The 25,648-nt window shown below is 42.1% G+C and overlaps 1 protein-coding gene across 1 annotated transcript in view; it reads right to left on the bottom strand.

Annotated features, from left to right (window-relative positions):
- Positions 1–25,648, bottom strand: part of LOC124859190 (potassium voltage-gated channel subfamily KQT member 4-like) — a 199,685-nt gene that overhangs the window by 19,808 nt on the left and 154,229 nt on the right. The window contains exons 10-11 of the mRNA XM_047351814.1: positions 13,390–13,443; positions 2,860–3,101 (exon numbers count right to left, since the gene is read on the bottom strand). Coding sequence (XP_047207770.1) covers positions 2,860–3,101; positions 13,390–13,443 — 296 coding nt within the window. The remainder of the gene's footprint in view (positions 1–2,859; positions 3,102–13,389; positions 13,444–25,648) is intronic.

The following is a 25,648-nucleotide window of genomic DNA, read 5'->3' as shown; positions in this document are numbered from 1 at the left end:
AAATTCAAGTCAGAGGAAAATCAGAGATGGTGGAAGTTGGAAGAAGCTGTTTGTAATGGGCTGCTACAGCAGACAGCTAGACTTTGGTGGTGCTAGCCTTTTTTTTTTTTTTTTTATCATTTTATACTTTGACAGGTTTGGTCATGTCATACACATCTCAAAAGAGCTGTTATGTGACAGGGTGCTCCTGATGTGTGTCACCCTTCTGCCAACTTAAGTAAGTACCAGGAAGCCAGATCTAAATACAGCAAACTTGCTGTGTTTTATCCTCTCGAGCTTTCAGCCTCTGCCTGTTGAGAAACACATTAGATTTGGAAATGTTGGCTACCTTTTGGAAATCTCAGAGTTAAAGTAAGGGTCGAAATTCTCTTAAACAGCGAAACTGTTGTTTACATTAAACAATGCTAACCTTGCTAACTGTGCTCATTGCCAATATATGGTTTAAAAGAAAGTTTAAAATATTGAATCCAAATAATAATCATGCGTTAAAATAATATTTAAACTCTGGTTTACAGCATCTGCTATGACACAGGTTATGCAATCTTGCCTCTGTTCCTACTTTAAATAATCCATGACTGCTCATGGCATGATGACAGAAAGAAATATACAGGTCCTTCTCAAAATATTAGCATATTGTGATAAAGTCAATTATTTTCCATAATGTCATGATGAAAATTTAACATTCATATATTTTAGATTCATTGCACACTAACTGAAATATTTCAGATCTTTTTTTGTCTTAATACAGATGATTTTGGCATACAGCTCATGAAAACCCCAAATTCCTATCTCACAAAATTAGCATATCATTAAAAGGGTCTCTAAACGAGCTATGAACCTAATCATCTGAATCAACGAGTTAACTCTAAACACCTGCAAAAGAGTCCTGAGGCCTTTAAAACTCCCAGCCTGGTTTATCACTCAAAACCCCAATCATGGGTAAGACTGCCGACCTGACTGCTGTCCAGAAGGCCACTATTGACACCCTCAAGCAAGAGGGTAAGACACAGAAAGAAATTTCTGAACGAATAGGCTGTTCCCAGAGTGCTGTATCAAGACACCTCCGTGGGAAGTCTGTGGGAAGGAAAAAGTGTGGCAGAAAACGCTGCACAACGAGAAGAGGTGACCGGACCCTGAGGAAGATTGTGGAGAAGGGCCGATTCCAGACCTTGGGGAACCTGCGGAAGCAGTGGACTGAGTCTGCAATAGAAACATCCAGAGCCACCGTGCACAGGCGTGTGCAGGAAATGGGCTACAGGTGCCGCATTCCCCAGGTCAAGCCACTTTTGAACCAGAAACAGCGGCAGAAGCGCCTGACCTGGGCTACAGAGAAGCAGCACTGGACTGTTGCTCAGTGGTCCAAAGTAATTTTTTCAGATGAAAGCAAATTCTGCATGTCATTCGGAAATCAAGGTGCCAGAGTCTGGAGGAAGACTGGGGAGAAGGAAATGCCAAAATGCCAGAAGTCCAGTGTCAAGTACCCACAGTCAGTGATGGTCTGGGGTGCCGTGTCAGCTGCTGGTGTTGGTCCACTGTGTTTTATCAAGGGCAGGGTCAATGCAGCTAGCTATCAGGAGATTTTGGAGCACTTCATGCTTCCATTTGCTGAAAAGCTTTATGGAGATGAAGATTTCATTTTTCAGCACGACCTGGCACCTGCTCACAGTGCCAAAACCACTGGTAAATGGTTTACTGACCATGGTATCACTGTGCTCAATTGGCCTGCCAACTCTCCTGACCTGAACCCCATAGAGAATCTGTGGGATATTTTGAAGAGAACGTTGAGAGACTCAAGACCCAACACTCTGGATGAGCTAAAGGCCGCTATCGAAGCATCCTGGGCCTCCATAAGACCTCAGCAGTGCCACAGGCTGATTGCCTCCATGCTACGCCGCATTGAAGCAGTCATTTCTGCAAAAGGATTCCCGACCAAGTATTGAGTGCATAACTGTACATGATTATTTGAAGGTTGACGTTTTTTGTATTAAAAACACTTTTCTTTTATTGGTCGTATGAAATATGCTAATTTAGTGAGATAGGAATTTTGGGTTTTTATGAGCTGTATGCCACAATCATCTGTATTAAGACAATAAAAGACCTGAAATATTTCAGTTAGTGTGCAATGAATCTAAAATATATGAATGTTAAATTTTCATCATGACATTATGGAAAATAATGAACTTTATCACAATATGCTAATATTTTGAGAAGGACCTGTATTAAATGTTGTAATTATAATGTTGAAGGACAAATTACAATTGTCCTAAATCACTATTGGAAATTCAATGATAGGAAACTGGCAACAAATATTGAATCAATGCATCATTGATGGCTGCATGGTGGCGCAGTTGCCTTGCAACAAGAAGGTCCTGGGTTCGATTCCTGGCCAAGGGTCTTTCTGCATGGAGTTTGGATGTTCTCCCCGTGCATGCGTGGGTTCTCTCTGGGTACTCTGGCTTCCTCCCACAGTGTAAAGACATGCAAGTTAAGTTAATTGGTTACTCTGCCCTTAGATGTGTGTGTGTGTGTGTGTGGTTGTTTGTGTGTTGCTCTGTGATGGACTGGCAACCTGTCCAGGGTGTACCCTGCCTCTTGCCCATAAACTGCTGGAGATAGGCACCAGCTTCGACACGACCCACTATGGAATAAGCGGTAGAAAATGACTGACTGACTGGATCTTTGATTTTAACCCAGCCGTCTTCTTAAAAAAATCTTTCAAAATTGAAATCACCTAAACATCAAAATCATTTGGGTAATTTGACATAGTTCCAGTGGTTTGATGAAAAATTAAAGCCCCTTGTGGTGTTGGTGCTGTAAGAAAAAGAATCCAGGTCAGCATTTGCTTGGTGCTGTGCTCACCATCTGGGGCAGCAGTGCGAGCCTGGCTCTTCAGCCTGAGCGACGGCCTAAACCGGGTCCGATCGTTGAAGCTCCAGCTCTTCTGCACCTTGGCGGGGCTCCCGCCCATCAGCTCACTGCTGCCCACCACCTCGTTGCCAGGGGAACAGCGCTGGCGATCATTGATGGATGTCTGCCTAACCTTCATGCTCTGACCTCGAGGACTCGCCATCCGGACCCGCTCCTTAAAGCTCAGCTTTTGGCTGAGGAGATGGGTGAAAAAAACAAGAGAGGGGATAAGCTGGTGAATGGAGAGAGGGAGAAAAAGAGACAAAAGTAGGATTTTAAGGAAAGGAGAGATTTGAAATTTTGAGATAAGGAGAGAGAGAGTTAAAGATGGGAGTTGACAGAGATATGTGTTTGGAGACAAGAAAGAATAGAAACAATAGATGCTGTCAACAATCATTTCTCCTCAGATAGTGAAAACGTTCAGAGCACATACAAAGACCAGTGTTTTCATCTTTTCCCTTAGAACATCCATTTAACTTTACAAAACACTAAAACAGAGCCAGACTGGCCGCCAAGCCACCAGAAAATAAAACCCCTCATCGCTGGATCCTGAGATGCTGCAAAGCAATCCCACCCGATGAGCTGATAATGGATTAATCTATTCTCTCTTCAAAACAGACTTAATGAGATTTTTAAAGTTGATATGTGAAGCATGGTAACGTTAATACATTATCACCACATTAATTTTGAGTCCACATTAAACAAATGACACCAGTACTGAGAAAAGCTTAGTTTACTTTTATATCTTTCCTTAAAATCTTGTTTCCTCCCATTGCTTTTTTCGCCAAAAGAAAATAGGAGATCTCAATCCTTCACAGGCTGTTTGACAAATTCCATTTCTTTCATTATTAGTAATTCATGTTGTGTTGAAATTATAAAAGACCTACTAATGTGCAATCTTTATTACTAGTATTTGTTCCCATCACTCAGTTAATCTTTCACTAAGAATAAAAAGCTCATAGCATCAGCAACCTTAGAAACAGAAGATTTTTTTCCCACATTAGGTTCACATATTCAATAATTAAAAGGTGTGAATGCAAAACATGAGTCATACTGCACTTAATGAATAGAGGCCAGCATGCAATGCAAAAGACAAGAGCGAAAGGGATATGCACATTTCCAGCACATCTCCAGCTGTGGTTAGTTTACAAACACTCATCATTAGCACACGTGGCATTAATTTTGGTGTTCTAATGATTAATTTCAACTGTCTTTTCCAGGCTGGAATGATTGAATACAATTGTGATTATTTTAAAAGAAGAACTGTGTGCTGAAGTTTAAATTGACACACTATGCAAATGGTGAAGCATGGTGGTGGTAGCATCCTGCTTTGGGGTTATTTCACTGCCAGTGACAGCTAGATTGTTGAAACTTTGACATACTTGATAAAATGATCTCAAACAAATCTCAAAATTGATTTTGGAAAGGGCTAAAGCAGGCTAACATAAACCTTCTGGAGTTGCTCAAACCTCAACCCTCTTGAAAATGTGAGTAAAAGCTTAAAAGTCAGATCAGTGTCAGGACACCAACTCGATCTACCAGTTCTGTCAAGAAGAGTGCTCAAATACCCAACCAGAAATAGGTCAAAAGCTTGTTTATGGCAAAAGATTTATGTAGTTGAGGTCCAACTTGTTGAGAGACTTTTAATCAAATATTAGTAGGAGTGTATGTACACCAGCCAGCTGATTTATTAAGTACAACTTATCAGTATTAAGTTGAACTGCCTTTTGTCTTCAGAACTGGGTTAAATCTTCATGGCAGAAATTCAACATGGTGTCATTAATGTTTCTCTGATATTTTGTTCCATATTGGGCTGACAAAGTACATTATCCTGTTAAGAGTAGACATCAAAAGATAGGTACCATTGTGGTTGTTAAGGGATGGATTTGGTCCTAACAATACTCTGTGGCACTTAGTTATGTTTATGTTTATTTGCACTCTAAGGGTCTCTAACGGTCTAAGGCTCTAAAGGTCACTCTAAGGGTCTCTAAGGGCTCTAAGTGTCAGGATCTGGGTTTGTGTTTTTGTGCTTGCTACATGTGCTCATTCTCAAGTGGTGCTGAAGCTCTCAGGTGTGCAGGGTGACAGGTGCGACTTATTCCACTGATTGCCAGGAGGAGTACTTCAGCAGGAGGCTGCAAGCACTTCAATGCGAGAGTGTTTTACCACAGTGGTAGAAACTCTAGCAACACTCCAAGTTATGCTTCGTACTTTGACCTCGTTTAACTTTGTTTTTTGCTCCTCTGCAGATTTTGAAAGCCTAAGCTTTGGATCTATGTCACTGAGTTTTCTGGACTATGTTTCTGAAAGTTACTCTGGATGATCAAGCCTGTCTTCGTTCTGAGGATTCCTATCCTGTGATCTACCTTTGTTTGGATTCGCATCAAGCTGGCAGCTTCCTGTCCTCTTCGTCTCCTGAGCCAAGCCACAAGCGTACCCTGTCCACCCTCCAACGTAAGCCACCGCACATCGAACTCGTTTATGGTAACCTGAGCTCCACAGAACAGCACCAAGTGAACTCTCTACGGATATACCTGGCTAAGACCTGGATCCTGAATCTCAATCCTCCTGGCAACCTGACCATCATAACTCAGTAAGCCGATCTCGCTATCAAAATAACTATTTGCCCTTAGTTTTGTTTTTCCCTCCGTTACCTGTACTCATCCATTCTCTTTTCGTTTGTTCCGTTTCTGACTATATCTTCAATAAACAATCTTTATTTTACTTCCTCTTCCTGAGTGTTCTCTGTATGTGGGTCTGAGCTATTTCGAACACCATTAAATACAATTATACCACCACCTTTGAAACAAGGATGGATGCCTTTATGTTGCTGACACCAAATTCTGACTATAACATCTGAATGTTGCAGGTGAAATTGAGTCTCATTAGACCAGGCAATGTTTTTCCAATCTGCTATTGTCGAAATTTGCTGATTCTCTGTGAATAATAGCTGTATTTCTCTCATCTTAGCTGACAGTAGTGGCACATGGTGTGGCCTTCTGCTGGTTCAAGGTTTGGCATGTACATTTCAGAGATGGCATTCTGCATACCTGCATAGTAGTTACAAGAATTTATTTTAAATTTGGTTGGATTTCTATAATATAAAATTAGACTGTCCATTCTCTTCCTTTTGATATTAACAAGGCATTTTCCTCCACTGAATACTTTGTCATTTTCTGACCATTCTCTGTAAACCCAAAAGATGCTTATGCCTGAAAATTCTAGTAGATCTGCAGTTTCTGAAACACTTAGACCATCTTGTCTGCTAATAGCAATGTCACATTTAAAGTCACATACAGGGGTTGGACAATGAAACTGAAACACCTGGTTTTTGACCACAATTTATTAGTATGGTGTAGGGCCTCCTTTTGCGGCCAATACAGCGTCAATTCGTCCTGGGAATGACATACAAGTCCTGCACAGTGGTCAAAGGGATTTTAAGCCATTCTTCTTGCAGGATAGTGGCCAGGTCACTACGTGATACTGGTGGAGGAAAACGTTTCCTGACTTGCTCCTCCAAAACACCCCAAAGTGGCTCAATAATATTTAGATCTGGTGACTGTGCAGGCCATGGGAGATGTTCAACTTCACTTTCATGTTCATTAAACCAATCTTTCACCAGTCTTGCTGTGTGTAGGTGCATTGTCATCCAGATACATGGCACCGCCTTCAGGATACAATGTTTGAACCATTGGATGCACATGGTCCTCAAGAATGGTTTGCTAGTCCTTGGCAGTGACACGCCCATCTAGCACAAGTATTGGGCCAAGGGAATGCCATGATATGGCAGCCCAAACCATCACTGATCCACCCCCATGCTTCACTCTGGGCATGCAACAGTCTGGGTGGTACGCTTCTTTAGGGCTTCTCCACACCGTGACTCTCCCGGATATGGGGAAAACAGTAAAAGTGGACTCATCAGAGAACAATACATGTTTCACATTGTCCACAGCCCAAGATTTGCGCTCCTTGCACCATTGAAACCGACGTTTGAGATTGGCATGAGTGACCAAAGGTTTGGCTATAGCAGCCCGGCTGTGTATATTGTCCCTGTGGAGCTCCCGACGAACAGTTCTGGTGGAAACAGGAGAGTTGAGGTGCACATTTAATTCTGCTGTGATTTGGGCAGCCGTGGTTTTATGTTTTTTGGACACAATCCGGGTTAGCACCCGAACATCCCTTTCAGACAGCTTCCTCTTGCGTCAACAGTTAATCCTGTTGGATGTGGTTCATCCCTCTTGGTGGTATGCTGACATTACCCTGGATACCGGGGCTCTTGATACATCACAAAGACTTGCTGTCTTGGTCACAGATGCGCCAGCAAGACGTGCACCAACAATTTGTCCTCTTTTGAACTCTGGTATGTCACCCATAATGTTGTGTGCATTTCAATATTTTGAGCAAAACTGTGCTCTTACCCTGCTAATTGAACCTTCACACTCTGCTCTTACTGGTGCAATGTGCAATCAATGAAGACTGGCTACCAGGCCATGAAACCTCCCACACTAAAATGACAGGTGTTTCAGTTTCATTGTCCAACCCCTGTAAATCCCTTTTTTGACCCGTAGCTCAGTTTTACCCAAGCCATGTTCACAACATGTAAAGTCTTATTCAAGAAATGAGAATAGGCTCGATTGTCAAATTAAATGTGCCTTTTAGAAATACCTTTTAACCTGTTAAGCCCTAAGGGGTTTTAGAGCAATTTCCGCCTCAAATTACATACCTTTTAAATAAATCAAGTATAGCTCCACAGCAAAAGGCCTACATGCCAACTTTTAGTACCTGTGTAAAGGTAAGACAAAATATTTTTCCAGTGGAACCACTATTATAACTGTTACTATGTCTGATTTATTTGTGATTAAACAAAGAAACATTTTTGAGCCTCGTCAAATGTTTTTCTAAATGAACATTGCAAAACACTATGGAAACCCTTTGGAGTTCCTAGGAGAACCCCCAAGTTGCATTCATCCACATCTTCACTATAACTACAGCAAATTCGGACTGAATAAGTTGAAGCATATATGCTCCACTAAAGGTTTAGAGGGAAATGTGCCAGGTGGAAATGGCAGTTAGGCAAAGGCTGCCAAAACTTTCCCAAATGTGTTTTTTACCTCAAACCTCATAAAAAGGAAAGTGCTGATTTCCATTGTAGGATTCCTATTGCATATGACAGCCTTTGATTTTGACATTTACCCTGTGTATCATCAAAATTCACAGTTGAAAACATAACTCGAAGCTAACGGAGTAGCATGCAAGCTGGCAGCCGGCGGACAGCAACCAGCAGATTGTAATGTGCAAGCCAATTACATCACCAGAGAAGGTGCTAGAAAGACAAGTTATGCCTTGTTGAGTGTCTCTAATTTGTTGTGGTATGAGACATGTGGGGATGCTGCAAAATGAAAAGTACATTTTGTACCGTTGTGTTTACAGAGTCAGCAATGTCTGAGTGACCTTAAAATGTCATCGCCTGTGTTTAAGCTGTTGTAAAACTAAAAGGTATTTGTGTAAAACTCATTTGGGAAATTGTTTTGTGAAGAAAAGCCTCCTCTTGCGATATATTTAAGAAAAAGAAAATGGTGGAGTTTTACCTAGTTTTATAGACCACCAAAAGGGGTGTGGCCTAGCGGGCCAGTTGGGCTTAAGAGGTTAAGCAGTTATTAAACTTATTTTTTGTTAGGTCCACCTTTCTGTATATAATATTCTTGTCTTAAATGTTGCGTTTTCATTAGCTGTTATAACCAGAATTAACAGAAATAAATACTTAAAACCATCAGTCGGTGTATAATTAATCTATATAAAGTATTTTGCTTAATGAACTGAGCTACAAAAATAAATTTACTTTTCAACAATATTCTAATGTATTGAATGTGACTGTGCATAGATGCCTATAACTTCAGTGACTCTTTGCCTGGCTTTCTGACCATACGAGCGGACAGAGATTTAAAGTGGAGAGGCAAATGCAAAGGAGGTGGACTTAGCAGCACTTGTGAACAACACATGGTGACATTCAGGACATGTTACTGTAAAGTGTTGTCTCTGCAGTCCAGGTATTGAACTGTAAGCAATAAGTTTTCATCCATATTATTTGCCCAGAGAGTTTACTAGTGTTATTTTGGCAACGGTTTACGTTTCACCTTTAGCTGTTGCAGATACTGCATGTTATGCCATAAGCTCAGTTGTTTCTAAGCTACACACGCAACACCCCAATGTGTTTGTGGTGATATCTGGTTATTTTAACCATGCTTCACTCTCTGCTATGCTTCCAACATTTCAACATTTTGTCAGTTGCTCTACCAGAGAAAACAAAATTAGTTTTATGCAAATGTCAAGGAATCATACATCTCTAAAGCAAGACCTGCTCTAGGCAAATCAGATAACAATCTTGTTTTTCACTGCTCAAAATATAAGCCCCTTGTTCAGAGGCAACCTGTAATAAAAAGAACTGTTGGAAGATAGTCACAGGAAGCTGCGAGGTTGCTTTGAGGCTACAGCCTGGGATGCACTGTCCCAGCCACATGGATAGGACATCAATGCCATGACTGAGTGTGACTATATAAACTATAACACCATCCCCACCAGAATGGTGAGATGCTGACCTGAAGGACCCACTTGAAAAGAAAAAAAGAGGCTTCAGAGAGGGAGACAGAGAATTGAAGAGTATACAGAAGCAACTTAAACTCAAGATAAGAGACAACAAGGAGGTGTACAAGAAGAGCTGGAGAGCAAGCTTCAGCAAAACAATATCAGAGATGTGTGGCCAAGGATGGAGATCACAGGCTTCAAGCAGAATGACGATCGAACCGATGGATGTCTGGACAGAGCAAATGAACTAAACACTTCAATAGGTCTGGCTCACCACCTTTCTCTCCTGCTCACAGCCAAACATCCCAGACATCCCACCCTCCTTAGACCCACAGCTTTTCTGTCACACCTCAAATGTTTTATCTTCCACCTCAGCCATGGAACCTTCTGCTTCTACATGTTTGCCTTCAACCAAATCAGAAGATGCTGATGCTCCCTTTGCCTCCCCTTTCCACGTGTGTGTCTCAAGAAGTCAGGTGAAGGGACAACTGGAAAGATTGAACTGGAATAAGGCTGCAGGTCTAGATCATGTCACCCCCAGGGCCCTTAAAGGCCTGTGCAGAGCAGCTCTGTGGGATTCTGCAGCACTTCTTCATCTAGCCTGGCCCAGAAGAAGGTTCCAGTGTTGTGGAATAACTCCTGTCTTGTTACCAAAAAAACTCACCCATCAGTCCTCAATGACTATAGATCTGTTGCTGTGACATCCCACTTCAATAAGGATGTCAGGGTGCCCTGGGGCTGACTGACAGTCTACCTTAGGGCAGCTGTGAGGCTTATGTTCTTTGATTTCCCCAATGCACTGAACCCAATCCAACCTGATTTGCTTTGTCAGAAACTCCAGAAGACTCAGGTGGAGGCTTCAATAATCTCCTGGATCAAAGACTACCTGACAAACAGACCACAGTTTGTGAGACTGAAAGGTTGTGTGTTGTCTAACCAGATAGTTAGCAGCACAGGAGCACCACAGGGGACTGTGCTCTTACCAGTGGCGATTGCTCTATGACTGCAAGGGAAGCTCAGCTTCCCCTAAAATGTCCAAAAATAAGTGATCAAATATATACTGTTGTGTGTACATGTCATTGACTAAATAAGCGCTACAAAACGCTCAACTTTTGTTCAGAATCAGCTTCTTATCACTGGTAACAACGCGGCTTTCCTCTCACTCATTCCCGCAGCTTCACAGTGCTTTAAACAGTGAGTTCAATAGCAAAGCAAAAATGCTGAGCTTTGTCCCGCCTATCGGAGGCTCAGCGTCTCTGGAGGTCTATGGGGCAGTGGGCTAGCCTCGGCTGGCCCACTGCATAGCAACCCTGTATTTTAGTTTTAACCCTGTCCCTACCAGCATCTTTGCATCCGGTCAGACGCACTAGCATTGCCAGCAGCTTGTGTCACTCCAAAGTGGGGTCTGCTGCAAAATGTATAGGGGTTGCTGTAGTTCATAACCAATTTAAAGTCTGTGGTGTTAATAAAACTGGTGGGGCCCCCATTGGCCAGTACAACAGATTGTCATGATGGCGACTAAACACAAACTGATTGAGAGACACTGTTGACCAAAGACATACACGGATTTCTAGGGCAAGCCCTAATGCTTGTCAGTTACAGGTCCTTCTCAAAATATTAGCATATTGTGATAAAGTTCATTATTTTCCATAATGTCATGATGAAAATTTAACATTCATATATTTTAGATTCATTGCACACTAACTGAAATATTTTAGGTCTTTTATTGTCTTAATACGGATGATTTTGGCATACAGCTCATGAAAACCCAAAATTCCTATCTCACAAAATTAGCATATCATTAAAAGGGTCTCTAAACGAGCTATGACCCTAATCATCTGAATCAACGAGTTAACTCTAAACACCTGCAAAAGATTCCTGAGGCCTTTAAAACTCCCAGCCTGGTTCATCACTCAAAACCCCAATCATGGGTAAGACTGCCGACCTGACTGCTGTCCAGAAGGCCACTATTGACACCCTCAAGCAAGAGGGTAAGACACAGAAAGAAATTTCTGAACGAATAGGCTGTTCCCAGAGTGCTGTATCAAGGCACCTCAGTGGGAAGTCTGTGGGAAAGAAAAAGTGTGGCAGAAAACGCTGCACAACGAGAAGAGGTGACCGGACCCTGAGGAAGACTGTGGAGAAGGGCTGATTCCAGACCTTGGGGGACCTGTGGAAGCAGTGGACTGAGTCTGGAGTAGAAACATCCAGAGCCACCGTGCACAGGCGTGTGCAGGAAATGGGCTACAGGTGCCTCATTCCCCAGGTCAAGCCACTTTTGAACCAGAAACAGCGGCAGAAGCGCCTGACCTGGGCTACAGAGAAGCAGCACTGGACTGTTGCTCAGTGGTCCAAAGTACTTTTATTGGATGAAAGCAAATTCTGCATGTCATTTGGAAATCAAGGTGCCAGAGTCTGGAGGAAGACTGGGGAGAAGGAAATGCCAAAATGCCAGAGGTCCAGTGTCAAGTACCCACAGTCAGTGATGGTCTGGGTGCCGTGTCAGCTGCTGGTGTTGGTCCACTGTGTTTTATCAAGGGCAGGGTCAATGCAGCTAGCTATCAGGAGATTTTGGAGCACTTCATGCTTCCATCTGCTGAAAAGCTTTATGGAGATGAAGATTTCATTTTTCAGCACGACCTGGCACCTGCTCACAGTGCCAAAACCACTGGTAAATGGTTTACTGACCATGGTATTACTGTGCTCAATTGGCCTGCCAACTCTCCTGACCTGAACCCCATAGAGAATCTGTGGGATATTGTGAAGAGAACGTTGAGAGACTCAAGACCCAAAACTAAAGGCCGCTATCGAAGCATCCTGGGCCTCCATAAGACCTCAGCAGTGCCACAGGCTGATTGCCTCCATGCCACGCTGCATTGAAGCAGTCATTTCTGCAAAAGGATTCCCGACCAAGTATTGAGTGCATAACTGTACATGATTATTTGAAGGTTGACGTTTTTTGTATTAAAAACACTTTTATTTTATTGGTCGGATGAAATATGCTAATTTTGTGAGATAGGAATTTTGGGTTTTCATGAGCTGTATGCCAAAATCATCCGTATTAAGACAATAAAAGACCTGAAATATTTCAGTTAGTGTGCAATGAATCTAAAATATATGAATGTTAAATTTTCATCATGACATTATGGAAAATAATGAACTTTATCACAATATGCTAATATTTTGAGAAGGACCAGTACAGTATTACCTAGTCCTCCCCCAACTGCTTTTTGAATACTTAACTTCTAAATGACTCAACTTTATTAATATCTTCCAAACAATAAAAATGCAACTCTCTGGTCTATGGTCAAGTTGTTTATTTGCTTTCCTATTTCTTAAAAACCATGACCACTATTAAATGATTACAATAAACACTGGCTCTTTCAAAACAAAGCATATGAGGGTTGATTTAAAGCTTGAAATGCTCTAAATAATATACAAAAATACATAAAATAAAGGGGAATAAAGATTTTGACTTTAAAACCTCTCGCCCATAGACTGCTGGAGATAGGCACCAGCTCCCCCGCAACCCACTATGGCATAAGCGGTAGAAAATGACTGACTGACTTTAAAACCTTGCTCAAAATATTATTGCAGTTAATAAGGTTTTAAGTTTCAAAGTATAAAAGTAATGACAAGCATCATTCTGTGACATCCTAAAATGTCTGTTTTTAATGTAATTCCCCTTTAATTCATAACTTGGAGCCAAAGTCTGATTTGCATTCAGCAAGCAGCAGGCAAACGTAGCCGTCTCAGACAAAACATTTTTTATGATAAAAAGGACCAAGGGGATTTGTTTGCGGAAGGTTGGTTTTATTTGTTCTCCTTCATGCCATTAGTCAGTCGTTCACTTAAGATACTTGGCTGCGGCCAGGGCAGAGAAGATGCTACTGTAAGTACCTGCTAAATTTCCGAGAACACTTTCGGAAGAGTCCCCCATTAATTAGACCCTTACTAAAGGAGAGAGAGAATAGAAAAGGGAATGGAGAAGAAATCAAAGGAAAGAGGAAGAGGTGAAGAGGAATTGAGGTGAACAAGGTTAAAGTATTCGCTTTCATGACTGACTCACACACAACACTCACAGAGGGGCAGAGGACACGTTTCAAAGAGGAGAGGGTAAACAGGGTAGAGTCATACCCACCTGAGCTCACATGCCTCTCATGTTGGGATGAAATACATGAATAATGTGTTTTCCTGACACAGAATCTATTTTTCTCTGCCAAAGACATTTAGACTTTTTTCTTCCTTAGGTCCAGCTTTTATATGCTCAACTTACACTTCAACACATTTGATTTGAAATTTATGAGCTAGACCAACACAGAGTAGCGCATGATTGTGAAGTGAAAAGAAAATCTGTAGTTTTAATAAAAACAAATTTGAAATTATTGTTTTCAGCCCTCTTTACTCTAATACCCCTAGATATATTTATTTTAAACTGCATTCAGACGTTTTCTAATTAGTAAACAGAGTCCAGTTGTGTGTAATGCAATCTCAGTTTAAATACAGCTTTTCTGTAAAGGCCACAAAGCTGTGCTAACAAACAACATCATGAAGAGCAAGCAAAGAGCAGACAGGTCAGAGGTAAGGTTTTGGAGAGGTTTTACTGTAGATTATAAAACAATATCTCAAGCTGAAGATTTTACATTTCACAGAGCACTTCTCAGTCCATCATCTGAAAATAAAAAAACAATGTGGCACAGCTGTAAACCTACCAACACATGGTTGTCCATGACTGCTCATTTGCTGTTTTTGCTCCTAAGCTCTGGAGCTCTTTACCAACAGAAGGACAATCCATCACTGAGATAGGAGATTTTAAATCACAGCTAAAACAGATCTGTTTAGACGAGCATTTGACACATACTTATTGTTTTTTTGTGGTTAATGCTCTGTCTCTCACCTACCCAGATATCTTTTTTAGTTCTTATACTCACCGGCCACTTTATTAGTTACACTTGTCCAACAGCTCGTTAACGCAAATTTCTAATCAGCCAATCACATGGCAGCAACTCAATGCATTTAGGCATGTTGACATGGACAAGATGATCTGCTGCAGTTCAAACCGAGCATCAGAATGGGGAAGACAGGTGATTAAAGTGATTAAAGCAGGAAGAATAAAATATAAAACCCCTCTAGTTTTCCCCTGTAACAGTTCAAGGTCTAAAACGTCTCACAATGTTGTGACACAATGTTGAACATGGCATGGTTGTTGGTGCCAGACGGGCTGGTCTTAGTATTTCAGAAACTGCTGATCTACTGGGATTTTCACACACTACCATCTCTAGGGTTTACAGAGAATGGTACGAAAAAGAGAAAATATCCAGTGAGCGGCAGTTCTGGGGGCGCAAATGCCTTGTTGATGCCAGAGGTCAGTTGAGAATGGCTAGACTGGTTCGAGATGATAGAAAGGCAACAGTAACTCAAATAACGACTCGTTACTACCAAGGCATGCAGAAGAGCATCTCTGAAAGCACAACACGTTGAACCTCGAGGCGGATGGGCTTCAGCAGCAGAAGACCACACCGGGTGCCACTCCTGTCAGCTAAGAACAAGAAACTGAGGCTACAATTTGCACAGGCTCACCAAAATTGGACAATAGAAGATTGGAAAAACGCTGCCGGGTCTGATGAGTCTCGATTTCTGCTGCAGCATTCGGATGGTAGGGTCAGAATTTGGCATCAACAACGTGAAAACATGGATCCATCCTGCCTTGTTTCAACGGTTCAGGCTGGTGTTGGTGGTGTAATGGTGTGGGGGCTATTTTCTTGGCACACTTTGGGCCCCTTAGTACCAACTGAGCATTGTGTCAACGCCACAGCATACCTGTTTTATTGCTGACCATGTCCATCCCTTTATGACCACAGTGCTATCATGTCAATATGGACCAAACTCTCTGAGGAATGTTTCCAGTGACTTGTTGAATCTATGCCACGAAGGATTAAGGCAGTTCTGAAGGCAAAAGGGGGTCCAACCCGGTGCTAGCCAGGTGTACCTAATAAAGTAGCCAGTGAGTGTATATCTTTTATTTAGTTTTTGTGTTTTCTTTTTAAATTATATTCCTATATATTTTATCATCTCTTTCTCACTTTTGTTATTTCGTGTCTAAGCACTTCCAACATGTAAAGCCCTTTGAGCACCACTTGGATTGTTGTAATCTGCTATATAAATACATTTTGATTGATTGAGTGATTTATGAGTGATTTATGGGACTGCATCATGCACTGTTGTCTTACAGCAAGAAGGTCCTAGGTTCAACTCCTGGCCTTGGGTCTTTCTGCATGGAGTTTGCATGTTCTCCCTGTGCATGTGTGGGTTCTCTCTGGGTATTCCGGCTTCCTCCCACAGTCCAAAAACATGACTGTTAGGTTAATTGGTCTCTCTAAATTGCTCTTAAATGTGAATGGGTGTGTGCATGGTTTTTTGTCCTGTGTGCCCTTCGATGGACTGGCAAACTGTTCAGGGTGTACCCCGGCTCTAAACTGTAGACAGCTGGAGATAGGCACCAGCTCCCCCGCGACGGTATAGAAAATAGATGGATAGATGATTGATTTATTGTCCACCTAAACTTATATGCTGGACAAGGAGAACATTAATTAGAGCAGCAGTCAGGATGCCCAAGGTAACTCTGGAGGAGCTAAATAGATCTACAGCTCAGGTGGGAGAATCTGCCAACTGGACAGTTGTAAAGGTGTGTTCAGCCTGCCCGCAATTTCAGCGAATTTTTCACCTCATTCGCGTGCTGTTGCCTGCCTCACATTTCGCCAGCAATTTGTGTGGCCAACGGGCGACAACGCTGCACTCGCTCCACTGCGTCATCAAATAAGAGGAGCTTTTATCTGCTGCTTGCCAGTTTCAACTCAACATGAAGCGAGTGACGGTGCTTTATTTATGAAAAGTCTAACAATGCTGCCAGCGATCACCAGAGACGGAACCAGTTTGGAGAGTACAACCACCTACTCTAGGAGCAGCATCTGGATCACGGTTGCTTTCAGTGGTACTTCCGTCTATCCAGGACCCAGTTCGAGGACCTGCTTGTCGGAGCCTGGGAGACTCTGTCTCCTCTCTGCCTGCTGTTTCACTAGAGGGCGCCTGAGCATCCGGCGGGAGAGAGAGCTCAGGTGCAGCACATTACCATCTTCTTCTCTGGAGTATAAAAGGAGCAGGCTGTCAGCATGTCAGTGCCTGAGTGTTAACCAATTATGGTAAACCTAACTGGCCAAAGCTTCTTGCTCCTATGCCTAAAGATCATAGAGAAACTTACCTCCTTGTTTCCTCATTTACAGGGGATCTTCTAGTCCTGGCTCCAGTTCCGATTTGTCTTCTGACAAAGAATCGAGCTTCAAAGATTCCAAGAACTACCTCTCAGATCAAGTCCAAGCTGACAGCATCTAAGCTCCATCACTCCTACGCCTCAAGCAAAAGAAACCAAACCTTGCTCACCCTCCACTGTGCTCCTCTCCCTAAGCCTTCATCAGGTGAAATACAAATCTCAGACTGACTCAATTCCTGAAAGAAAGTTGCACTGCCGTGGGTTCACCCATAACCACCACCCGTGCCAACAATAACCTACCTTGGATGAGACTCATCTCTAAGCGGCTCTGCAGCACTCCTCCCAGGCTCCACATCACTCTCCCCTTGGCTGAAACTCCTCATCACTTCTGTAAGCAAAGATCAAACTTCAATCACAAATTCTCCTCCCTGAAATATAAATCCAACTTACCTGTTCTCCTTCTGTGTGCAGTTGGTGTGTTTCCAGTCCCGGGTCTTCAAATCCTGTTTAGTAAAAATAAACTTGATAAACTTTTCTCTGTCTCCTGAGTGTTATCTGCATGTGGGTCAAAACAGTTAAAAAAAACCATGACAGAACACTCAGACCATTCTGACCCAGCAGATACGCTCAGGAGGACACTTTCTGAGCCACGTCACTGGTCTCTCCTAGAACAACAAAGAAACACAAACCAGCAACTCGACCAGATAGCCTCCGTGCTACAACACGCCCTGAGTAACCAGACTGCCTTGATGGCAGAGGCCACTGATCCCCCGGTCCCACAGCAGCTTCCTCATTCTCGTGACATCACTTCCCCAAATCCCGAAAGGTTTTCTGGTGAGGTTGGTAATTGTGGGGGATTTCTCCTACAATTTTCACTTGTTTTCAAGCGTTCCCCACAATCTTTCCCACACGAGGATGTTAAAATATAATTTATCCAAGGTCTGCTCACAGGGAAAGCCCTTCGATGGGCCAAGGCTAGATTTACTAATTAAAATCAGTTCGGATGTTCTTATGAAGAGTTTTTACAAGAGTTTAAACAAACCTTTGCCACATATTTTGATCAAACGAGTATAGCTCGCTGTTTGTGGGCTTTAAAACAAAGAAGCAGACCAGTATCAGAACATGGTATTGAGTCCCAAACTTTAGCAATATAAGCAAAGCAAACTTTGCTTATATTGTGGTTCACCTGACCACTTTATTACCACCTGTCCTGTGCGGCCAAAAGAGAGGGTCCGTCAGCTATAAAGGGAAAGGCGGCAGATCATCACACGAGCCCCAAGAACCCCAGATTCACTTTACCGGTCACCATTCTGTTTAACCAAGACGCACTAAATCTTTCTGCCCTAATCAACTCCGGAAGCGAACAGAATCTGATCGACCAGCTCCTAGTGGAACAAGCTCAAATAGAAATCGTACCACTCTCTTCACCTCAACAAGTGTTGGCTCTCGATGGAAAGACCCTTCAAAGAATAATCCATCAAACCAAACACTTTGAGCTAGTAATTCAGGTAACCACAGAGAACACATTTCTTTTTATGTATTTCCCATCTCATAAAATTATCTGGTCCTGGGTTTTCCGTGGGTACAAAAACATAACCCCCAACTTAACTGGTCAGAGTGCTGCATTAATTCTTGGTCCACTGAATGTCTTTCTTCTTGTTTACAGTCAGTAGTATCATCCAGACAGCCATCAGTGGACATTGAGGAAACTGCGCAAAAAGCTTTGGTGAACGGCGTCCTTTGGGACTTTCTTAACATCTTTGTTTTTGTTTATCTGGATGATATCCTCATTTATTCAAATAATTTCAGTGAACATCACCGACATGTCCGTCTGGTCCTTAACGCCTCCTGTTAAGGCAGAAAAGTGCATATTCCAGTCACCTTCCTGGGTTTTATCCTAGAGGGTGGGCAGGTTTATCCTAGAGGGTGGGCAGGTTTGCTCGAACCCGGAGAAAATCAAGGCTATTCTCGACTGGCCAGTTCCTGACTCTCGTAAACAATTACAGTGCTTTCTGGGCTTCGCTAATTTTTATCGGAGGTTCATCAGAAACTTCAGGCAGACCGCTGCCCCCCCTAACCACTCTAACTTCTATTGAGAATTCATTCAAGTGGACCCCAGAAGCAAATTCAGCATTCATTACCTTAAAAGACAAATTCTCTCAAGCACACATTCTCATTCTTCCAGATCCATCTAAACAGTTCACTCTGGAGGTCGACGCTTGTGATACGGGGGTGGGTGCAGTTCTATCCCAACGTACAGAGTCTGATGGAAAACTTCACCCATGTGCATTCTTTTCCCGTAGATTGTCCAGCACGGAACAAAACTATGATGTGGGCGATTGAGAACTCCTGGCCATCAAGTTAGCCCTGGAGGCGGGGCGTCACTGGCTTGAGGGGGCCGAACATCCTGTTCTGGTATGGACTTATCACAAAAATGTATCTTATTTCCAATCTGCAAAACGCTTGAACTCTCGCCAGTCCCATTGGTCCATTTTATTTTCTCGTTTCAACCTATCCATTTCATACAGAAAGAATGCGAAACCAAATGCTCTCTCCAGACATTTCTCCCCAGATGATTCAGAAAAGCAGCCAGCCCCAATTCTATCTCCAAGCTGTACCATTGGCTCCCTCACGTGGGAGAAGGAGAGTCTGGTTTTCCAAGCCCAACTGACCGAACCCGACCCCGGAACCGGACCACCTAATTGAACCTATGTACACACTTCAGTCCGTTCCCGTCTCATTCACTGGTTTCACTCCGCCAGATTCTTAGCGCATCCAAGTTCTATCCGCACCATTGCCCTAATCTCCAGCTGTTTTTGGTGGCTGTCCATACATAAAGACGTCAAGGACTATGTTAAGGCTTGTATCGTCTCTGCTAGAAATAAACCCTCCAATCAACCACCAGCAGGCCTCCTTCAACCCCTCAGTATACATAACCGACCTTGGTCTCATACAGCTCTCGACTTTGTCACCGACCTCCCCAAGTCACAAGGTATGACCACTATTCTAACCATTATCGACCGTTTTTCTTAATCCTGCCATCTCATCCCACTCAGAAAACTTCCATCAGCTTTCCAGACCGCCCAAGTGCTTGTTAAGCACGTTTTCCAACTGCATGGCATTCCCAAAGACATCCTGTCGGATCGAGGACCACAATTTATTTCACAAGTTTGCAAACAGTTTTGTTCTGCTCTGGATGCCAAGGTGTCATTATCCTCAGGATATCACCCGCAGTCTAACGGGCAGACCGAGCGGATGAATCTTACTTCAACTAACCCCACTGTTTGGAGTAAGTTTCTTCCTTGGGTCGAATACGCCCACAATTCCAATGTTTCAGCTGCAACAGGTTTATCTCCCTTTGAGGTTTCCTTAGGATATCAACTGCCCCTTTTTCCAGCTGACAAAAAAGGAGATTGCTGTCACATCCATCCGTCATCACATCCGCCACTGCAAACATGTATGGAACGTCACCATCCAAGCTCTACAACACACTGCTGATCAAAACAAGCGTTTTGCTGACTGGAGGCAGACAACAGCACCTCAATACCATCCTGGTCAAAGGGTTTGGGTTTCATCCCGAGACATTCCTCTAAAATCCATGTCAAGGAAACTCTCCCCTTGGTACATTGGTCCCTATAAAACGAGTCTGGGATCAGTCCTACCACTGTCCGACTTTGCCGGCCCTCCAGTCTCCGTATTCACCCTACTTTTCATGTGTCATGTGTTGAAACCTGTACTAACCAGCGCTCTAAGCTCCGTGACTAATAGGCCTCAAGCATAGCGAAACTTGCTCACCCTCCACTGTGCTCCTCTCCCTAAACCTTCATCAGGTGCAATACAAATCTCAGACTGACTCCTCAATTCCTGAAAGAAAGTTGTATTGCCGTGGGTTCACCCATAACCACCACCTGTGCCAACAAAAACCTACCTTGGATGAGACTCATCTCTAAGCGGCTCTGCAGCACTCCTCCCAGGCTCCACATCGCTCTCCCCTTGGCTGAAACTCCTCATCACTTCTGTAAGCAAAGATCAATCTTTAATCACAAAATCTCCTCCCTGAACTATAAATCCAACTTACCTGTTCTCCTTCTCCGCGCAGTTGGTGTGTTTCCAGTTCCGGGTCCATCTTCAAATCCTGTTTAGTAAAAATAAACTGGCTAAACTTTTCTCTGTCTCCTGAGGGTTATCTGCATGTGGGTCAAAACAGTTAAAAGAAAAACATGACACTGCTGCCCAGCGTTGGGGGACGAATCAGCCTCCGGGACACCAACTACAGGCGCTGCAGAACGCCTGTCCATCTGTCTTCATTGAGTAAATAAATCTCAGAATCAATAGATTACAGATTTAGACAGATTGTACTGTCTAAATCTTCTAAATATAATAAACATTTTTGTGCCTAAATATTTGGACGAAGACACCAGGAAAGAGCTGATATAACAACAGAATGTAGCATGGTAGTGTATTGAATAATTATCTAATAACGGCTGCTCAGCAACCTAGAAATTAGTCTTGCTGACATATGTATCTGAAAAATAAATACTTATGAATAAAATATCATTTTCTACATTAACCTAGATGTACCCTGAGCAACTGCTGTGAGTTTCATACTTGTATGACAACTGTTGTGCTGAAATGAGGACTATAGACACAAATTGACAGAAAAGTTCAGATTTTTCAACTCCAGCAAAATTCACTTCGCATCCATCACAGGTTTTGCTCTCGCTTCGCTCTATTCGCACTAATCACGCTCTCGGTGACACGTCCTTCACCTCGCTTTGCTCCTGAACGCACCTTTACATAGGGTTACCATGTAAATCGCTCGTTAATGGGAGGATGAATGGAGCTAAACACTTAAAGAAGACCTGCTGAAGACTTGAGACTGGGGTTAAGGTTATGCCTCCAACAGGACCCTAAATTACACCTAGAGTTAATTTAGAAGGGTTAGATCAAAGTCCAGATTTCAGGAAACATGGCCCAAAAAAGTTGTAGCTGCAATAATGCAAAGAAAGTTCAGCAAAGTGCCTCAGGGAAGCTGAAATGAAAAGTACACCACATGTTTTAGATTTTTATTGGTAAAAAGGTTTTAAAAACAATGCATCACTTTCCTTAAACCTCCCAATCTTGTACTACTTTTGTATTGGTCTATCACATAAAATACCAATAAAATAAATCTAAGTTTGTGGTTCTATCATGACAAAACATGAAAGCATTTAAGGAGTTAGGATCCTTTTACAAAGCACTGTCTTGAACAAATTTCTCAGTATTTGTCTGTCAAACTAAAAGCTGAAACATATGAGGTGTTCATGTTCAGTTTGGCTGGTTTTAGATTAAATGGGACATGTTTTATTTTATTTGAGCCATGTTGCCAAATAAATAGCTAAAAACTGCATGATTTGACATGACAAACCAGACAGTCAGATACAGCTTTGAACATTTACAGATAGCATAAAAGGAACGAAAGAGACAAGTTAATTTCATGAATTGTTTATTAGTCACTGTTTTTTTTCTTGGTTTTCCACATCATAGGGGTTGAATTTAACTTAAGTGCATCACAAAATGCAAACAAGCTCAACATACCCCACCTGTCTGCGCTCATAAAACAAAGAATAAACTCTGTTATCCTTCATCTGATGCTGCCAACATACAATTCACTTATACACAGCTTGATATCCGCTGCAGCACTTTGCGGTGCGCCGAACATTTACAACTGCTGGTGTTTACAACTCTGCTAAACAAACATCACAGGCTGTTTACCACGGCACCTACTGCTGCCGAGAATTGACAGTCTGTAAAACCGCTAATAACGCCAAGACTTGCGTGTTCCCTTGGTAAAGGGCAGCACGGAGAAAAGAAAATAGTGTAATAAAAGTCTGGGTAATTATGATTTAACAAGTGTAAATTGGACTTGGCTGCAGCAAAAAGTTTCTAAGAAAGGAAAACATAGTTACACTAAGTTGTTGAGGCAGGAGGATTTATGGGGAATAGCTGTTGTGGAAGCAACAAAGACTAATTAAATCCTATTTTGTTTAAGAATGCAAAGCACAACTGGTTTTTGCTCGGCAGAGAGCATAAATGTGTACGTGTGTGGCTGTCTCCAGTTTAAATGCATATGATCCTGCTGGCTCAACATAAGGCTCCCAAATGTTGACAAAGAGATGCTGCACTGTAAAAACTATACCAGCATAATTAAACTCACAAATCTCTATCTTTTTAACTTCCCTTTTTTCCTAAATACCCTTTCTCTCTATTCCCTCCCCTTATTTCAGCTTTAGTCACTCTCCTCTAGAGTTGTGTTTTATGAGTTATATAAATACCATCTCAATGGAAAAAGGGTGTAATGGTACAGACATGGTACAGACTTCTGTCTTTAAAAGCATGTGAGAAAGAATAAGCATACGCATACACACACACACACACATACACACAGCAAAGGCACTCGTCATCTTATTACTCAAGAAGGGTCAAGTTAAGAAAGGGAAGAGGTGAAGAAAAGGAAAGATTTAAAAGCTGAAAAAGATAAAGCTCAACATGAGAAATATTACACAGGAGAGTTGCACACTGTATCTTTACAGAATGTTGCTTTAAAGCATATGCTGTTGCACGTTATTTCCAATACTGCAAGCGGTTAAAAATACTATTCTCATTTTTTTCTTAGTGCATGGTCAGTTTTCGATTATGTACTGTATTGTATCAGAGAGCTGGAAGGAGCCATGACCAATTTTTTCTAAGCATGTAAATAAAAAAATTTAGCCTGACACCACCTTTATCAAAATAAACCTGCCTTTTTGCAATTTTTACTTTGTGTGTTCTAACAGTGCAGTTGAGTTTTCCAAACTTTTCTTTTTTTCCCTCCCATTCTGCAAAACATATTATCTATTTATATTAGACATATTATCTAGAGATGCACCAAGAAAATGCTATGGTAACCATAACAGGCTGATTTTCAGCTTAATCGGCACTGAATGGCAACTGGCTGGTTGGAAACTTAAAACATCCGATCACCTTCAAATAAGTGAATGGACCTAACAGTAACACTAACATCAACACTCTTTGGTGTGGAAATTGTTACTGACAGAAGATTCAAATTTAGCTATTTTCCGTGCCAGCAAGGTGATTGAGAAAACCGTACTATTAATGACATGTCGAGAGATGACTGTGATTTAGTTAGGGTGTCAGGATGTGACATTTTGGACTTTGTTTTGGGGTTTTTGTTTACTTTAGCTAGAAGTTTTTTGTTTGGTGTTTGTTTACTTTCTTTTAGTCAGGTGTTTGTCCTGTTTACTTCTGGTGATGGTAGTTTTAGTTTCTATGCTTCAGGTGTGTTTTTGGGTTTCTTATTGATTTGTCTAGGTTCTGTGTTTTTACGGGTTTGATGATTGTCTGTTTAGATCTGTTCCTCCGTTTTCAGTTTGAAATTTATTTTCTGCCCTGTCTTTCGTATTTCTGTTCTGTGTTCTGGTTTCTGCGTCTACAGTTTGTTCTTTGTCTAGCTCCTCCAGGTCCTCATTTGTCCCTATCTGGTTCATCTGCTCTCTCTGCTTCCCTGCCTCCTTGTCTCACCTGTTCCCTGTTCCTTTGATTACCTGCCCTATTGTTTCATGCCCACCTTTGTCTGTATTTAAGTTTGCCTTCGTCCTTTGTTCCACGCGGTGTCGTTATGTCTCTTCCATATCCTCGTGATATGTCCTTTGGGTTACGTCTTCCACGTCTTGTTGGAGCTTTAGATTTACCCTTATTTGGGTCCTGTTTTCAATGCCTTCTATCTGGACATTTTGTTGCTCTGCACTTGCCTGTAAATAAGCAATGAGAATTAAAGGAGTTCTCTCACTGATCCTTCTCTGCTCTCTCCGTACTTGTCTGCCTCTGGTCCACCACATAAATACTGCATTATGACATAGGGTGTGAGAGATAGCTAGACTTTTAGCAAATAACAGGAAGGCATGGTGTAACAGAGCTTGCTCTGTTTTATCCTTTAACCTTTAACATCTGTATGCCATGAAACATGCTGGATTTCAAAATGTTGGCAGGAAATCTCAGAGGTTCAAAAAGGTTTTGTATTTCACTAAGACTGCTGTTTTCACAATTCTAGCTCCACGAACTGCACTAATTGCTAATATAAAATGCTAAACACAGTTTAAAATGTCAACTTTGTAAGTAATTTTTCTTTGCTTTCAATTAGTAAGATGTTGTTGTACAGTAAGGACTGTCTTACAATTGTGACATGGGCTCTGCTCTTATCTTAATGGTCGCTCACAGCCAGAAGGCCAGAAAAAAATATTCTTGGTGCTCTTTTTGTATTTTATATCACAGTTTTTAAAGCTAAATCAGAATCAGACAAGGGACTATGTCTCTCGGCTGGCCTGGGAACGCCTTGGGCTGCCCCTGGAGGAACTGGAGGAGGTGTCTGGAGAGAGGGACGTCTGGGCATCTCTGTTGAGTCTGCTGCCCCCGCGACCCGGTCCCGGATAAAGCGGAAGACGACGAACTCGAACAATATCAAGAGTGGCAGAAATCAGATATCAGACGTCAACCACGAGGTTCTGTTCAGTGCATCTCTAGTAATATCTATTTTTTAATTATTATTTAATTATTACCTACACCAAGGAGGTTATGTTTTCATTTGAGTTTGTTTGTCTGTGTGCACGTGTGTTAGTAACTTTACGGAAAAAGTTATAGACAAATTCTTAAGTTTTTTTTTACCATAGGTGTGTCTTAACCTGATCCCCATTACGATCCGGATCCAGGATTCTTTTAAAGGATTCCACACCATTGCGGGATAGGAATACGTTTTACATTTTTGCATCTAACTCCACAAAAATAAAGCACGAAGGCTTGACAAAAATGAAGGTAATAAAACATATATGTTCTATCGTATGGCAAAGTTTCTTGATG

Source organism: Girardinichthys multiradiatus, chromosome 22 (assembly GCF_021462225.1).
Source record: "Girardinichthys multiradiatus isolate DD_20200921_A chromosome 22, DD_fGirMul_XY1, whole genome shotgun sequence".
Classification (NCBI taxonomy): domain Eukaryota; kingdom Metazoa; phylum Chordata; class Actinopteri; order Cyprinodontiformes; family Goodeidae; genus Girardinichthys; species Girardinichthys multiradiatus.
This window is presented reverse-complemented; position numbering and strand designations above follow the sequence as displayed.